General features: G+C 39.8%; 1 protein-coding gene across 1 annotated transcript in view; it reads left to right on the top strand.

Moving 5' to 3' along the window:
* Nucleotides 1-18,605, top strand: part of fat2 (FAT atypical cadherin 2) — a 105,983-nt gene that overhangs the window by 81,992 nt on the left and 5,386 nt on the right. Inside the window, exons 23-27 of the mRNA XM_073487361.1 lie at nt 6,097-6,550; nt 10,091-10,244; nt 14,368-14,467; nt 14,593-14,741; nt 15,300-15,571. Of these exons, the coding sequence (XP_073343462.1) occupies nt 6,097-6,550; nt 10,091-10,244; nt 14,368-14,467; nt 14,593-14,741; nt 15,300-15,571 (1,129 nt within the window). The remainder of the gene's footprint in view (nt 1-6,096; nt 6,551-10,090; nt 10,245-14,367; nt 14,468-14,592; nt 14,742-15,299; nt 15,572-18,605) is intronic.

Raw genomic sequence — 18,605 nt, 5'->3', positions numbered from 1 at the left:
GAAAAATAAATAAATAAATAAATAAATCTAGAAATTAAAAAAACAACAGTAGTTGTCTGAGAATCGTCACATTTTTAAGTTTTCTTCAGTGTCATAATCCTGTGATAGCTGTTGTACATCACTTGGATGCTAATAGCTAATCCGGGATACTTTTAATGGTGCCAAATTTTGTGTAAAGCTAAAACATTAAAATGCTGCTTACACCGCATTGCATCAGTAATAATAATCCAATAACAATGAATAAATAAAAAGAATATATAATTTATTTCTCACTGCTCCTTTCACCACTGAAATACTTAATATTTATATTACATGGAGATGAACTACACTGATATAAATTAAAGTAAATGTTTTTCTGAAGTGATTTAAAAGTCGATGCATACTTTTACTCGACTTAATAATGAAGGTAACGTCATGAAAAGACTCTGAGTCAGTAGAGCTGGGGGATAAGAAGCTAGTGGTGAAGCACAAAACTCTCCACAATGTTCAACTCATTGTGTTTTGCTGTTAATGGCAGTTTATTTGAATCAGTATGTGTTGGCTCTCAGCTTTCATTTAAAACTGGTCCAAGGACAAACCTGTAAGAAAAAGATGTGTGTCATTGTTCTGGTCATGAGACATAAAGCTCTCCTCGTTATCTGATGGTTACAAACGTCAACAGCTCAGAATGATGAAACATACTCAGGAATGTTTTTTTCATTCATTTGAAGGAGGTCCTTAGTTTTGCTCTTGACATTCATCCCAGTTCAGAATTATATTGTACTACAAGGAGGAAGGAGGTCAGTGTCTTGCTTTTAGACACAGTGTAGGAGTTAAGAGGATAAAACATGCGATCATTTCTACTTGTTAGATTTTGCTGTCACTGGTGGTTAATTTGCATCAGTATGTGTTGTCTCTCAGCAGCATTCATTTAAAACTGGTCCAAGGACAAACCAGCACAGAGGTGACATGTTTGTCAGCATTTGTTCTATTCACATGAGACACGAAGCCCTCCTCATTTTTGGTTTGAAAAGATTATAAAACCCACACACAGAAATTTAGTTACAAGCAAACGAACAAGAAAATGATTATTTTCATTCAGTGTAAATATTTGTTGTGTTCTCCCCTGAGCTGGCAGGTAATTTATTTTGCTCTTGGAGTATTGCTGCTGTGGAGAGATTAAATCTCTTCCTAATTTTCAGGAGCCGTTAGTGTAATGTTGTTGTTTGACACTAATTTACTATTGGAATGATACAAATCTGCGAGCGGCTGATTTAATCTGTGGGAGTTCTCCCTGGGGAATGCCGCCATCGATGAGCTGAGCTTTTCAATCCAAAATGTTTCTAGCTCAGATTCACAAACACTGCCGGATGTTCTCGACTTTAACTGTGTGAACTGATATCATCTTAAATGTCAATATTTTATTTCCTACTTTGTGTCAGCCGTCATGTTATCAACACAGGTCATATTTTTGGAAATATCTGATATCTGGTGAACATTTTGTGTCTAATCTGTTTGTCCTTTTCTGTGTTTACTGCCAACACAGATCCCACACTGCTGTGTATCTGGGTCAACACTGTCAGCATCACACAGCACCTGCTGACACCCTGAATCTTAGCAAATAAAATCAATTTGATGTAAACTCATTCTATTGTGGCAACGCTGACATTTCAGACAACGTGCCCTTCTTCACTGTGAAATACTAGCTGTGTCCGGGCCTTTTCATATTCTCTGCCAACCTGAGAGTCAGAGTTGATGTCGAGTTAATCGTCCAAACCCTGCTGCTGCTCTCTTGCCAAATCTTGTACATGATCACACGTTGGAGCGTATCGGGAATGCTACTCCTTTATCTCTGCGTGGCAGATCGTTTCATGTGTTTACGTGAGCTAAATGTCTGATTGAATATCAGACGCGGCGCTGAACTCCCACCCCACCCACATTTAAAAGTTCCACATCGGATTATGATGACGTCTGGGTTTGTTATTCCCTGCTTTTCCAGTGTAATCAGCTCATCAATGCCCTTTTAAGTTGAGTTGTGACGACGGCTGGCTCTGAAAGCAGCACGTGAGCCACATGTTGCCCTTTTCCCTCAAAATGCAAGCTTTGGGAACCAGCGAGACTTCTGCTGGAATCCTAATGAAAAGCCGTCTTCAAGATTTATTGACGTACTTTTTAAGAATTGTCGAGGGAGAGGAAGATTCATCTCGGCGCTACAATACAAGGTCTACTGTACCATATTAAACGGGCAGGTTGAAAGAGAATAATGAATTGTTGTATTCTTTGAGAGACATGAATAATTCTCTAAACAGATAACCAAAAAAATGTCTTTCTATAGACTTGAAATGCAGCGTGATGCTTCCCCTTGTGGGCTCTTCTCATTTGTGTGACATCCATGTGCACTCAGGCGGAATATTCAATCATTTTGATTCTCGGAAAACTTCAAAAGCAGCATTCAGTCTTTCCCGAGGTTCTACCTCCTGGGTTTTGGTTCTCGGCTTGCACATGCAAGAATGGGTCCCTGCCTGATTCATTGTGAGCACATATGGCTTCAAAAGGAATATCTTAACGTGGTCATCTGAGAAGTCCCTCGCCTGGTTTTTGTGATGACTTCAGAGAAACTTCCTGGAAATATAACACACTATTAGTGCGCTTCGATTCCCCTCGGGACACGAGCTGCCGTGCATCTCAGCGGCTTTTCATAAACTTCCAAATCTCATCAGTATGCTCTGTCAAGAGTCAAGTCTTTGAAAAAAGAACACACAAATTAAAGTTCAGACTTATTTGCTGCGGCTAATTCTCTTTTATGTCTGCACACATCTAACTCTAAATCATCACCTTTGAAATGGAAATTGTAGCCGCTTGAATGCAAAGCCACCGTGGCGAGCCGAGCAGAAGTAAAGGTGACTTGTCGGTGGAAGGAAAACACCATCAGTGATGAGGAGTGACAGCTCAGACCTGACAGCAGAGCAGTTTGTGGACTCGACAGTGAACAAAGACGTAGAAACACACTGGTGAGGAGTCAGTGGACCAACACTTATCTCTCACGCTCGCTGCAGTCACACAAACTGATGACTTTCATGCCAGTTCAGGCTTTTATCGAGGAGGCGGTTCAGTGTTTTGCTCAAGGACAGCAGTCCTCTATTTACATGTTTTTACATGAGCCATGTGCGGTCTTTTTAAACAGAAATGGATCATTCAGTGTCAATACTTTGTTAAATTATACTACTTATATTCAGGAAATGACACAAAACTAAAGACACAAAACCCAAAAACCAAAACTCACCATCTTGTTGTTCCTCTGCTATGTGTGTGCTGCAGGTGTAGCCAGTTAAAAAATCCCTCTGCACATCATCTCCACAAACAGTCTGCATACGATACGTGTTCAGTGTAGCCAGAGTGTAAGGGAGCTAACAGATACGGATCTTATAGCTCACAGCTAATAGAGCTAACAGCTAAACACACAGCAGGACAGTTTCTGTTCAGTGGTTCACAACAAGTTTACAGTAAATAAATGTGGTTTACCATACATCTTCAGCTAAGTAGTTTGAGGTAAAAGTACTTTGGATGCAAACTAACAACTATAGATTATAAGTGAATAAACAAAATTTTAATTTTGGGATGTTTATGTTCACCTCAGGATGGTAAAAATTGTTATTTCATGACGGTGGTGAAAAAGTTGGTCCGGAGCTGTGGGTCTACACGCCAACTGGTTTCAAAATGTTTCAAACACCGCAAAATAAGAACATACAGGCAGAGTGCAGGATCTCTGCCAGGACAGACACAGTCACAAACTGCTGGAGGTGCATAAGTGATAATTGAAAGGGGTATAACTTGGGTCTTTACATTGATTTTAAAGGAAAATCCTGCATATTCTGCTGTTTACTGAATAAAGCACGTGACCTTTCGCCAATGTTTATCCTGCACCACAGAAACAACTGCCCGCCCTCAGAGAAGCTTTTATCACAGCAGAGATGCAGCACTGCCTCCTGCATGCTCTCAAGAAAATATCTGTGTTTGTGTGTAAGTGTGCACATGCAAGCAGAATACGAGCATAGTAACCGTTGTTGAGTATTGAGCTTTGCCCAGCAGTGTTAAAGCTCCCTGCAGGAAGCCTGCAGCGAATGCGCTCAGGTTTGATGATTTATGGAGTCATGAGGCAATGATGCTGTAGAGCTTCGGTCCCTGTGGAGCTTGACTTGACACAGCGCCCGCGCTACATCGGACGTGCTGATAGTGTAAAATCCTGAGTGCGTCAAACCGTGCTATCTCTCTACAGATATCCACCATGAATCACAGCAGAAGTCACACCAAGTCATGTAAAATAGATTAAAAGACAAGCGACAGGCGCCTCAGATGTCTCGAGGTTTTCTTTTGCTTGTTCCTCTGCCAGCGCTTCAGCATCTTTCCATGATAAACCAAAGTCAGTGCAGCCCTCAAAGATCCATGTGAAGATGTTTTCAGGTCCGTCTGTCCAAAATGAATCACTTCTGTTCATGTTTTTATTCTTTCAGCCACAGGGAATTAGACAGAGAGCAGACCAGTGTTGCCCTGAGGACACCCTGCAGGGCTTGAATGCTGAGCAACTTGTCCGTGCTATACTTAAAAGTTTTATAAAAAGCAGAAAAATAAAAGCTGCAGGACAGAAAATAAAAGAATAAAGAGAGAAAAATGCAAACTAAAGAGAGAAAAGCTCATCGTCCTGCAGCAATTAAAGAAGCAGGAGCCAAGCAGAATGGTATCAATTATGCATCACGGCTGTCAGCGTCCAATGGGGTGATACACAGCAATTTGCAAAATACACATTTCAACTGTATATTTAATAGGTAAGATATGAGGAGCTTTCCATTACATAAAGAAAACATGAATTTAAAAAAAAGCTGCTGGCTTGTTAGTTTGCGGGAATGCTGAGCGTGCAGGAGTGTAAAGTGGCTCCCGCTGATGTGATTGAAATGCTGAATAAATGTGTGACTCTGTGCCCCGTGTGGTGTTGTACAGGGCGAACACAGGGAGCCAACTGCCAAAACAGATTTCATTTGTGACACAAAAGACTTGTCAACAAAAACACAGCCATGTCATCTGCTTCTAAGAGTCTCTGTAGACAGAATGTAAAAACTAAAATTACCGTAGCTGCTGGCATTGAGTATATACTCTGAGTACTGTTTTGAGTTTATCCTTTGAATCTACTGCTCAACTTTTACCTAAATGCTTATATATTTATTACTTTGGTACATTAGAATTGAATCTATAACACAGTGCATACCAGATTTATTTATCTCTCTATATTTAACTTTTTTAGTAGTAAGTAGTAAATAAGTATTTTTTATCACATATGTCTGACTTTATATAACACCTGTATGCCAGTGTCAGGCAACAATGAGACAATTGTTTCCAACAATGGCAAAAAAGTCATTTTGTAGTTTCTGTGGATCAGGCCTCACAGATTACTGTACAAAAACACAGACCAACTGTAGTCACTGATTTGGATGAAACTGGATCAGATTTTTATGGAGGAAGTAATTTCTGCTGTCCTCCGCCTGCTCTGCTTTAGCAACAATTAAAGCAAGTTTGTGCGCAGCCTCTGATAGTGATGGAGGCGAGTTACAGTACAGAGGTGATTTATTTAGTGTTTCCTAATGGACGATACATGGTAGCTTCACTGCTAAAGTTAATGCCGCTAATTTAAGCTTGTGTTAGCTTGGTTAGCTATCGTATTTGCTGACTTGGCTCCCGGGTGCCAGGAGCAAAATCCAGCAAGAAAACAGTTACGGCTTTCTAATAAACAAGACAAATAACCTTTAAATTCTAACAGTTGCTTTTCCTATTCTTTCCCCACCCTCACACTACCAGAGATGCTCTTTCTGATAATAATAATTTAAAAAAAGAAAATAGACTAAACCGTTGCATAATGTATAATCTTGAGCCTCTACCGAGCTGATAAGAGGTGAGTTGATCTTAAATCTTAAGAGCTAAACTCTTCCAAGGTATTGGGTTTAGATTTAGAGGAAGCCATGACTTGGATGGGACCTTTTGTTTCTTCTAGTGATTAGAAGTTTTGGTTCTTATCTTGTTGCTCTGAAGATTCTTTTTTGCTAACTGAGCATCATCTTCCTCCCTCAGCTGACTGATGGAGAGCTGCGGTTCAGGTACAGATGTGGAAACACTTCTCCTGGCTCCTTACTGATCAGATCTGATCCGGTGTCGGACGGCCAGTGGCACAGCATCCTGCTGGAGGTCAACTCCACCGCCCTGAGACTGACTCTGGACCAGCACCATCCAGCTTTCACCACCCTGACTGAGCCGTGTCGGATGTTGCGCTCCCATGGTGCTTTGCTCTTCGCTTCTTTAACTCAGGACTCTGCTCCAGAGGTCCACCGGCATCCACGAAACTTCATCGGCTGCCTGGAGGGCCTGGAGCTCAACCGGGAGCCAATCAGAGTGGGCGACACAGCGGAGTGGGCCGGGCCAGGGAGCAGGAGGGTGTTTGGGGTGTACCAGTGCTGCAGCAGGGCAGGGGCCTGCGACAACAACCCCTGTGAGAACGGAGGGGTCTGTGAGGAGGACAGCAGTGGAGGTGAGTGCATTGAAGCGGTCACATGACTCAAGTTTACAGCTGAGTACACCATTATCTGTTAGCCAATTTAATTATCTGTATCCATATTTGTTCTCAGAATGGGTGGGGCTTAAACAAGAAGTGGGCAGGACTAACCAGAAGTTGTTAATTAAATTGATACGGGTTGATCAGAAGTTGTTATATTTATTATTAATTAGAAAACTATTTACAGAACAGCCTCAGAATCGAGCTTCAGCTCAATGTGTATTAAATATTAGTCTGTCACATTAAATATTATGTACGCGGTAATTTATTGTACATTTAACAGAAAAAGTTGTCCTGCCTGAGTGTAATTTGATGAGATTAGATTGACAGTGGCTCTGCAATATGAGCAAACAACGCCACAGCTGTTATCAGTATTTCATCCAAATACTGTTGATTTCTGATTGGTGCACAGATATTGTGTGAGATCACCTGTTTCCAGTTGAGTCCTGCCCACGTGAAAAACAATAAAGATCAAACAAAGACACAAACAGAGAAATTTCTCATGTAAAAAAAAAACAAAAAACTCTGTTCATCTTAATTCAAATTATTCTTAATTAGAGGCTGAATGGGACTGTAAGTTCATTTACACTTTGTTTTACTGCAATCATATAGGAGGAAAAAGAAAATGTGTTTATTAGTTAATGTTTTGGCAGCATCTGCAGCACAGTCTAGAAACTAAAACCCAAAAACATCAACAGGCTTAAAATGGATCCATTTTAATCCTAGAAGGGCGAAACTGACCGATTTGATTTAGAATACAAATATCCGATTTTATTCCATGATGTTCTGTGTGAAGAGGTTCTGGTGTCTCAAGTGAGATGTGGATTAATCCATCAGTCCTCAACAAACACCTCATACAGCTGTTAAAGGAAATAACTGAGGCTTAGTCTAAAAAATGTTTAATCATGTATTTGTCAGTTTTTTCAAACTATTTAAGTCCTCAGTAGGAGCCAGTGAACACAGAAGTGATAACAACACACAGATCAGAGAAGTCTAAAAAGTACTGATGTTCTTGGTCTTTTTATAGAATACCAGCCTAACGCTTTAAAAAGGGGAGTGATGTCAGAGTAATATTCTTCAAGATTCTCAGTGAGACCCCTGCAGATCTGTAATGCCAGGTTGTTATTACACGAAGAAGTAGAAGGTACTACTGCAGTTTCTTGGCATGAATTCTTTTTTTTTTTCTTTAAAGCTGCAGTACATCCTCGCAGTCAGGGACAAGCCACAACGTCTGCCATGAAAGATTTTTTTGTCCTGAAATCCTTATCAGACCCTTCCTGCTTTATTACCGTTTTCAGTTATCACTAATTGGCCAAATGCATCAACACAAAAGATAAAGAAAAAAATTGGTGTCGGAAAGGACAGCAATGGGTAATTCTTTTTTTCCACATTATATGTCACAAAAGAGGATGTGTGATGGCTTGGAATAGCAGCTGATAAGCACACCTGCAATTTTAAAGATACAAGAACCAGGAGCTTTAAAATAATGTTATTCTCATGAATCTCTGTGAGACTGTGATGCAGAGTGCAGGTAATATGTTCCTCTTTCTCCACGGAGCTGGATATGAAGCCAAACATAAAGCTGTAAAGACGATACAGATCTCTGAGCTTTGGGAGACCAGTGTAAACAAACAAACCCTATAGCTGTTATCAACAACCTGCCGCCTGCTGGTTTTTCTTCACCTGTTTGGTCACTGAGCTGCACTATTCTGTACAATAAGAAAATGTCCACTGTGGCCCCCGTGGACACAGGACCGAAGGTAACAGTCAGGTATTACTTTTCTCACAACTTTATTCAACATCAAATCATATTTCACTATGCTTCAGGCACAAATTCTGGAATGTGATGCTGAACAACAAGTAAATATTATTTCCCAAAGAGCCTTCCAGGTCAGGCAAATGTAATCAGACAAACAGCATAAACAATGAGGACTGTGGATGTTTGTTTCGTTTTACTCCAGAATACAAAGTCGATCCCCTGCTGTTTAACTGAAAAGGGGTGTGAAGTTACAAAATAGATGTAGACAGTAACTTTTTTTTTTCTTCTCCCATCTTTATACCAGTTTAGGCCTCGTTAGGTTTTGGTTTATTCTCTCACAAGAGATTAATGCCACAAAAACATCTGTAACAAAAAATCTCAACTCAAGAGGTTCACTTACTAGTGAGTTACTTTTGGAGTTTTCAACCAGGAAATGGAGCTGACTCTGGTGTCATCATGTGACATAAGCATTGGATAGGAGGAGATCGTAACATGTTCAATGCTGGTTTTTGGCGTTGGCTGTAAGAGAGAAATAAAGCACAGGTTACTGCTAAAGTCATGGATAGCTAAAGTCAGGTTGAGCAAGTTGATTTACTGCAGGGTTTGTGGGTCAAGTCCCAGCCCCTCATGTTAAAGTGTCCTTGAGCAAAACACTGAGCCACAGATTTAAAAAAAACCAAACAAGTGTCTGTATATGAGTGAGACGGCCAAATGACATATAGGAAAATAAGCAGAGCAATCCCAGTGATAAAATATCGCAATATCAGTGATCAGTGAACTCTTCATAACTGGTTTCATTCCAAACATCCTCCAAAATGCTTTTTGAGAAATTTTTCCACATTAGCCTCCAGTGGAGAAATTCGTAAACACAATTATTTTACAGGCAGAGCAATATGAGGGTTTATGTAAAAGTGTTAGTGTGACTCATACCTGCAACAGAACCATCATCAGCTTTTTCTGGTGGTTTACTTCAACTTTTAAACTTAAAAACACTACAAGGAACTTTAAACTGGTTATAAAACCATCTGGATGTAAGGCTGATGCCTCAATATGACATACATAAGCATACAAGACCATTAGTGAGAAGAGTGGCTATTTCAATATAGTTATACTTAATGCCTGTCATCTGGTGGTATAGTACTTATACAAAAGTTAATTTTATTTCCTTGTCCAAACAGGCCGCTAGAATCAACAAAAAAATGAAGGTTCCATGTAGTAACTTCAGAATAAAAGTTCTACAGATGTTACTCAACAACCAGGAGTTACTTTGAGGTGTCATTTACTTTTTTCAGTTGGTGCTTTCATATGTCTTCCATCCCTGTAACAACATGAGAATGAGAGTCATGTCCCATCCTAGGAAAGAAAGTGTTGCATTGCATTCTGCTTTATTTCGAGCTCCTGTGGGTGTAGATTGGTCTGTGTCTTCCTCTGAGGTGGTTTTCTCACTTGATTGCAAAATAGCAGATCTAGAAAAAAATGTCTCACTCTTTGATTTGGCAGCTGACAAAACGTGATGTTTACAGTGTCACCTCGGTTTTTGACCAGTTATCCACAGGAAGAAGAAAAACCTCAAAACTGCCGTTAAAAGTTTTTATGGGGGGATTTTTCCCTTTAAATATCAAACCCACTCTCATGTTCTCTGGCTGGATCAGGTTGACCTTTGCTTTGATTATTTACTGCCTGTAGGGGAAACTGGCTGTGGCTTTGATCAGTAGCTCTTGTCTCAGACGTCTGAGTGTGTTTTATTTACTCTGCAGAGCCGCACTGCAGGTGTGCAGGACTCTTCCATGGCGCCCGCTGCGAGCTGCCCGACAACCCGTGTGCCTCCCAGCCATGTGCCCACGGCAGGGTGTGTATACCCAAAGCTCAAGGTTACATGTGCAACTGCTCGCTGGACAACGCTGAAGCAGGGTAAAAGCACACACACACAGAAACACACACACTTTAGCATTTTTAATATATCCTTTGCCTACTTGCAGTAGTTTCTCATCTGTTGGAATTGTGTGTGGTGTAAAACTTTCTTCAAAAGCTGTGTATGCTGTTAAACTTTGATTAGTTTGGTTTCACTGAAAAGTTTTAGTGTCGAATATTAATCCAGAGGCTGTTTTGGAAGCTTTTACAGAAGATTAAAATAATGGAATGAATCAGAGAGTAAGAGAGAAAGTCAGCAAACCAGGCTAAACTTTACGTGACAAAAACTTTAGAATATTACCTCGTCCGTGAACATTTCTGCCTGAGTCATGTCAGATTTTCATCAGCAATGCTGGTGTGTTCAACACCAAATTGCGTGAGTTTTACCACAAGATCATTTGTGTTTCATTGCGTTACTTGCACGTGTTTATTTGCAGCCCTTATAATTTACTGTAAATTCACTGCAAACTAGTGAGCAGCAGCATGCACAAAGGGTGTGTGTGTATTTGAACTCATGTCGACCTCTCACGAAACTCAGCACTCACCGCTTTTGTCTTGTTTTGAAATATATAAATATGTGTTGATCATCTACAATGTCTTCAATGTCAGCATCACTTTGGCCTCTGGTAGCATGTGATTGGTATTCTGCAGGTTTTCTCTAAGGGAAACTATAGTGAATAACAAATTGTGTTATTTCCCCAGCTCTGACTGTGTTTTAAAGCAGTAATAATAACATGGCACAGTGCCCCTTCAAGCTGGTTGGGCTTTGTTTCCAGTCCATTTCTTCATGACACATAATTTGTGCCAACTGAAAATGATTGCTCCACGCAGCACTTGAACATGTACCAACAGCATCTAAACAATACAGACCGATATAAACATATCTCACATGGTTTGTAGTTACTGACTCCAATTGGAAAAGGTGCGATAAAGTCTGGGCCCACACTTGAAGCTTTAAAAAGATTAAATTAAAGTTTGTCACAGCATCTCTGCTGTTTGATGATGGCTTTCCTGCCCTTGCCTCTTTGTAACAAGCAGCACTCCGACACAAAATGGAGTGCAGCCCCTGTCATTGCCAATAAAACTGTATCTACAGAGGAGGTGCACTGTGAACAGCACATTAAGAGGGCTTCAGTGCTCTGTCTTTCAGGCGCAGCTGTGAGTGTAGGTCGCCTAAAGCCCAGCACACAATTGCTGTAGTCTGACACATTAAACTGGATAAAACACATTTTGGGCTGAGTTTATTCTTGTACAGTGTGAGTGAAACGTGAGCTGTTACACCTCCTATAGACAGCTGGGTTGATTAAAATCGGAGCGTATCACTTCTGGTGTGCCGCTTCATTCTGTTAAACTGGAAAAAGGTCCAGCCCTCCTTGTTATGCCAGATAGCTGAAAGATGTACAGTTTTTATTAAAGTTGGTTAAAATAAAATAGACCCCGTAGGCAAGTAAGTCCAAACTCGACAGGGTATGGACACCATAACTTGAGTGTGGTTGGTTCTGACTTTGGCCATGAGACCATCATAATTGTGTCATGAACATTTTTCTTGACCTCAAATAAAGTGGTACAATTCTGACGTATCATTAAGATATAATTAAATGTTATAAGGTCATTTTGACACCTAGGAAATACTACCAAGGTGATTAACATGTTTCGAAATTAATTTAGTATTTTGATCAACCTTGAAGCTAGCTCTGCTATTAGCTGACTATGAGCTGACTGACTGCCAGGAGCCAAAACCAGCAAGAAAACCACCTTCATTCTGTTACTCCCTGTCATCAAAACCTACATTAAGTCAAACTGTACATCTTTCAGCTATCTGTCATAACAACGGGGTAGACCTTTTCCAGTTTAACAGAATTGAGGCGACGCACCAGAAGTGATACGCTCCTATTTTAATTAATCCAGCTGTCCTCACAAGCAGTGTAACAGCTTGCATTTCACTCACACAATACCATAGGTGTATCTCTCTTTGAAGAAGGTGTACTGTGAAAATAAGCGTGTATCTGTTCGCCAGACAACTCTAATATGCTGCTGAGACGCCTCATGTGTAGACATGCCATAAGAAGTGGTCAGACTGGGCAGGAAACAAGAGCAGTCAGACAATCAGACAGACAGAAATGTTAGAAACATCTATTTGAAAGGAAAAAAACACACTGAATGGTACAATTATTACTCAACAGTTACTGTACACATTCATCACAGATTACGGTAGGGGTAGACTGATATTCAAAATTTTTCCAATTATCAGTATTAGTGTTTTTTGTGTCTGATTGTCAATAAAATCAATACATTTAAAAATGCAGTACTTTGGCCATATTCGGCACTAAATAATCTCAATATGCTAACTTAAGTTAAATAAATGAAGTGACAGTATTAAGTAGCAGAAATGGAAATACTGAAGCAAAGCACCTCATAATTATACATAAGTACAGTAGTTGAGTAAGTTGTAAATTTGAGACTAAGATTTGTATTTTTCCTGTAAATGTATATCAGTTCCATTTCTCAATTATTGGTCTCCTGGATTACTAATAATCGGTATCGTTTACAGGTCAGCTTTCAGTTGTAGTAGGTAGGTTAGTAGGTTCATCTAGATAAACTGTTGTTAACTTGTTAACTGATTATCCCACCTATATTAAGCGATGTTGAACTTTCTGAGAACTCTGCAAATTCTGGTAAAGTGACAGAGAAATAATGGCTGGGACTAGATAAATGTAAGTCCGGCTATCGGCTAATTAGCTTGATACTCTTTTTAACATTTTGTACACTGAATTAATAACCAAACAATCAAGAAAAATATTAATAAGTGAAGAAGATAAATACGGAAGTCTCCCATATGTATTGTGGTCAAACAGATCACGTTCACCCACAGATTCATAAGGAGACACACACAGGTATTATCATGATTCCAACAAGGCCAAATGAATATAAAGGCCCATCAGCACAACCCTCATTATATGCAGCATCACTTGCATTGAAGTACATGCTTGCATTCTGAAAAAAACAAAAAAACACACATGCCTTGAATTTGCATGCGTATGTGATTGGATGCATACTCTAACACACACACACACATTTTATTCATCAACCTACAACCAGCTCGTTGTATTCCACTCACACCACCATCGGCTGACAAACAGAACAGTCACGTTCAAATGAAATTACTGCAGCATTTGCATATTCCTCCTTTCATTACGGCCGCCTGTGGAATTGCGTCCCCCCACAATTTAACTTGGTGAATGAAAAATGACCACCAGTGGATCATAATTACGGGAAGTGGGAGTTTGCGTCGTGGCTTGTAAAGCACACAGATAGATGTTTTATCATGCTGTGAAGGTTTTCTGGTGCCGTCTGATAATTATCTTAACGTGGGTCACATTAATCAGCAACACATATGTGTGTTTTGATAGAGCAGTAATCCATTCAAATAGAAATAAAAATACAGGCCTGACAACGTATTTCATCCAAAAACTTTTCGCTCTCTCCAAAAACCGGACTTCTTGTCCATTAAAACATACTGAATGCTGCATTTTATTCTGTAACTGCTGGAATGTACATTCAGTTCTGTACAACGAGGGAATTCAACACCTGGGAAATGAGCGAGTGAAGTTGAACAACAGGCAGTTTCATGTAAAACAAAATGATAGGTTTTGTCAGTATCACAGCAGCAGCACTTAGCAATCAGAGCTCTGCCAGTGGGTCCTTAGGGTCGTGTTTTGTGCCTGGGCCTGGAAGATGGAGGGCTGCAGTGAAGCTTCCAGTATCATCAGCCAAATTCAACCTTCACTCCAGGGCCAAGGTGGCAGCCTTTGTGCCGCTCCCCACTGTAGCACTCTTGTTCACACTCCATATTCTCAGTCCACAGCAATTTGGACATAAACACTAACTGATTAGAGGGAAACTGCCTGATTTTTGGCCACAATCCAAACCATTCCATGAGTCCAAGTGATCGAAAAAAAAGGATGCACTTGTCTCCATCTTGGGAAAGTTTGTAACTTTTTATCTCTTCAGCTTGATTTCCATGTAGTATGAGAAAAAATTCCACAAGCATTAAGAGCAGAACAGCAACACTGTCACTTCTCATTACATAATGTCCTAAATCCAACATCCTTTCCTCCCATAGATGCCACAATCAAGTAGAATTCTGCTCTCCCAATCCGTGTCCTGGAGGCTTTGATTGTAAAGTCACAGACGGCTTGATCCACTGCGACCCGCTGCCTCAGGTGAGTCAGAACAACATAATTTACTGTTCACAGTTTTTGAGACGACTGTCGATGGAAATGACACGTCACATCCAGAGGTATCTTAAATTACACTCAACCCATCATTTGTCCTGTCTACCCTTCAGGTATCTCCTATGATTGGCTATATGGAAATTATGGAGATCAGCGTCAGCGTGCTGGGATTACTCTTCTTGGTCGGCATCTTCGTTTGCATCAGGAAACGTTACGTTCAACAGAAGAAGAAAAAGCCTGTCTGTGTCCAGGACTCCAATGGGTAAGTTTTTGTGTCTAAAAAGAAAGGTCAGGAGTCCAGAAACTCATTCCATCTGTTCAGGTTATATGTTTTAAGACAAAAGACTACAAAGTGTTAAAACAACTTTTCAGGAGATTCTGAACTAGCAGAAGCTGTCCTGTAACTCTCTTGACCTTCTGCTCTGTGGATCATTATAAAGCCTTTGTGCATACAGTGGACATCCAAGAGGGAAGTACCCAGCTTGAAAGACAAAGAACCCTGTTGAGAATTTGAATCCATCATAAACAGAATTTCTTCAATTATACAACAGTCAAGTTGAACGGGGATGTCAGAAGAAACTCTTGGAAACATGTTTTACTTGCAACACAGCAAAAAAAAAAGATTGATCTTACAAAAGTTTCACCATTCTCCTCCAACATCTAGTCATCACGTTTCTGTACAATTTTTTTATCAACACTGATACAACAAACTGTCTTTGATTAAATAAAGAAGTAGATAAGGCAGGAATCTGTGTATCTGTAATTCCTCCATGAAGATTAATAAACAACCGCAACCAAAATATCTTTTTCACACTCACAGCTACTTCCAGCCCAGTCTGGCCAAGAGCCTCAAAGCCGACAACCAGGAAGCCAACCCCATAGAGATGACCACATTAGTCAATGACCTCGACCACTCGCCGTTCAGGTCGCTTCGCCCACGAAGCCAGATCAGTTCTTCAATAAGTGGGGTTTCCTCTCAAAAGACGCAGGGGCCTGTTGTGTGCAGCGTTGCCCCCAACCTCCCTGCCAGGCCACCGTCCAGCTCCGACAACGACTCCATCAGGAAGAACCACTGGGACATGGACTACGAAGGTGTGTATTCATGTGTTTTTATGATTTATGACAGAGCAGATGTACTAATGCAAACTAGTGTTGTGAAAGAAACAACTTTCATGTTTGGTTTCTTTCTTTGTGTTTTCTATTTACATAATTCAGACATAGATGCACCATGATGATGGGCCACGGGCCAAAACCAAACACCTATTGTATTGTCTTGTTAAGATGCAAATGGCCCTTTGATCCCAACTACCTAATGCAAAGTGTCTGGCATTTTTTTAAGAAAAATTATAAGAAAAAATTAAGAAAAATAATAATTAGGGATCCTACATATTTGAAGAACAGTTTACCTCACAACCGTTGATGATTTGTAATATAACTTTTTATAAAGCCCACTTTTTTGTTCTGGGGGCCAAAATGAATCTTATGGCGGGGCCGACTTTGGCCCGCAGGCCACACTTTGGGCAGCCCTGAGCTGACAAATAAATCAGCCAGGTCGATATATCACTTGACTTTCTTTCAGATAAATTGTATTTGCGTAAAGAATGTGTGTTTATGTTAGTTGTTTATGAGAAAAATTCTGTATTGTTTTGATGTTTTGTCATCATCAAACTCGCAATATTGTTAAATATATAAAATAAAACTTTACACAAATACCAACAACACTGCATTTAAATGATCGCTCATACGGCCATCAATCAAACTGAGACTGACACTTTTAAATAAATAAAATAAAATGTCACCAATTATTATATTTTGAGGCTGAAGCGAACTCATCACAGTCACATTTTCTATAGCGCTTTTCCAGTCTACTGACCGCTCAAAGCGCTTTACAACACTTATCAGATTCACCCATTCACACACACATTCATACACTGATGGCGGGGGATGCCATGCAAGGTGCCAACTGCTCATCAGGAGCAATTTGGGGTTCAGTATCTTGCACTTTGACATGCAGCTAGGAGTCGGGATTCAGCGATTCCGATTACTTGACCCCCCACTCTACCTCTGAGCTACAGCCGCCCCAAGTACAGTACATCAATATTGTACTGAAGGAAAGTAATTGGATAAATTCAGTGTCAAAATTTAGAATAACCAGTGAATGAATGTAACAAAGATTTTTATTTTTATTGCAAATGTATATTGGTTCCAAAAATCTAGGTATCGGCCCTGAAATAAACATATCAGTCGATCCACCGATTCATCACTTTGTAATTCTTCCATCGTGAACCACCGATGCACTAAAAACACAGAATAAATCTCCTTTAATCACGACACAAGACTGACCCGTCACATGCATGTATTTTTAATTTAAGGCGTCTTTGTCAGCAGTAAGTGGCGCAGCTAATTTCAAGTTAATGGTAAAAAATGATCTAATTGCAGCACTCATCACAGAATCATCTGGGAAAATGTCAACTGCACTGAAGGGAAAAAAGTCTATAAGCTGTAAACTAAATCACCTCGACATTCTCTGTCATGCTGCAGAGCCACACTAACACAAAAAGGTCAGGACAGGCTGAATTATTCAGTCATTCAAGGTCATTGTAAACAAGTATTTTAATTGCCATGTGGAGTGGTGCATCATGGGAAACACAGGGCTGCCTGTAGAGTCGTCTGTCAACACACGACGCTGATTAAAATCTGGAAGATGAAACATTCATAGAAGAGGCTGATTGGATGCGATAACATCAGGAAACAACACAGTGATGTTTCATCTCTCAGCTCGTCTTTGTCACTTTCTCCTCCTGCGATTGATTCTCTCCTCTTCCATCTATTTCTCCTCTCTTTTTTCTGGGTTGACTGTCAATATTGTATTCCATCTCATTCTATATAATAACCTCCCTTATTCACCATCAGCTTGTGTTTTTTTCTCCTGTCTCCCTCTCTAAATATCTACATGTTTTGTTTCTTTTTTTTTTTCTTGCTTACTCTCTCACCCCTTTTCTAAATCGGGCTGCAACAAACAATTATTTTCATTAATGATTAATCTGCCAATTACTTTCTTGATTAATCGATTGTCAAAAACATGTTGATTAGTGTTTCTCAAAGCCCAACATGACGTCCTCACTTCTTTTGTCTACAACCCAAAGATATTTCATTTACTGTCACAGAGCGTTGAAACTAGAAAATAATCACATTTAAGGATCTGGAATCAGATCATTGTTATTTATTTTTCCTTAAAATCAACGTGGCGAGTAATTTAATAGTTGACAACTACTCAATTTATAGATCAATCATTGCACTTCAATTTCTAAATCCCTGACAGGTTAGTTAATAGTGTTACTAAGAAAATGACATGTGTGCTGATTGTGCCTGTAGATTGAAGCAAATCAGAAAAATGTTTGTGTTGGTGGAACGGAAAAAAATATGGCCCTGCCATAAAACACCTGCTTTTAGAAAAGGGTTTGGTCTGTCCACTTAAAAGACTGCCAAGGGAGTACTGTATGTGAATTATTTTTAATACTTCACATAAATTAAGCTTAATAATACACATTATAAACAACATAAAGTGAGTATAAAGTAGGAAGTGGGGCTTAAACAGACCTGTTGTCTGCTCTTCTCGGCTCGTAGTAAATGGTCCCGTGATAAACATTAAGGACTATCAAAAGAGACAGCAGGTCTGCTTCTTCACAGCGATGTAATAAGTTTACCTTAATGTCATTGGCTGAATAGCAAAACAACAAAACAAAGTGTCTTAATGACACATCACCTGGACATTCAGTAAGGTAGCTGTACATGTCAGGTTAGTCCCCTTTGGACACTCATTAAACCACATTTCTTTTATATTTCTATACAATGCCGGCAATCGTAGGTTGACAACAAAACAGCATGACTGTTTGCCTGACTCCCAAAAGCGAAAAAGCAATAAATTATTCTTATTTTATGCTATTAAATTGGCAAAAAGCTCAGAATTTACATTTACCACCAGTCAAATTAGAGAAACTGTTTTCACCCATTAAGGGGCAGAGGTATGACACAAGTACCCACATGGGCTGCTCTCAGCTACTGTATACACATCGTTACTACATGTGGTTGCAGGTTAAACTATTTTTTTTCTACTTTTGGATAA

This window comes from Pagrus major, chromosome 18 (genome assembly GCF_040436345.1).
Source record: "Pagrus major chromosome 18, Pma_NU_1.0".
In the NCBI taxonomy this organism is placed as follows: domain Eukaryota; kingdom Metazoa; phylum Chordata; class Actinopteri; order Spariformes; family Sparidae; genus Pagrus; species Pagrus major.
Note: the sequence above shows the minus strand (reverse complement) of the source record. Positions and strands in the feature narration are given on the sequence as shown.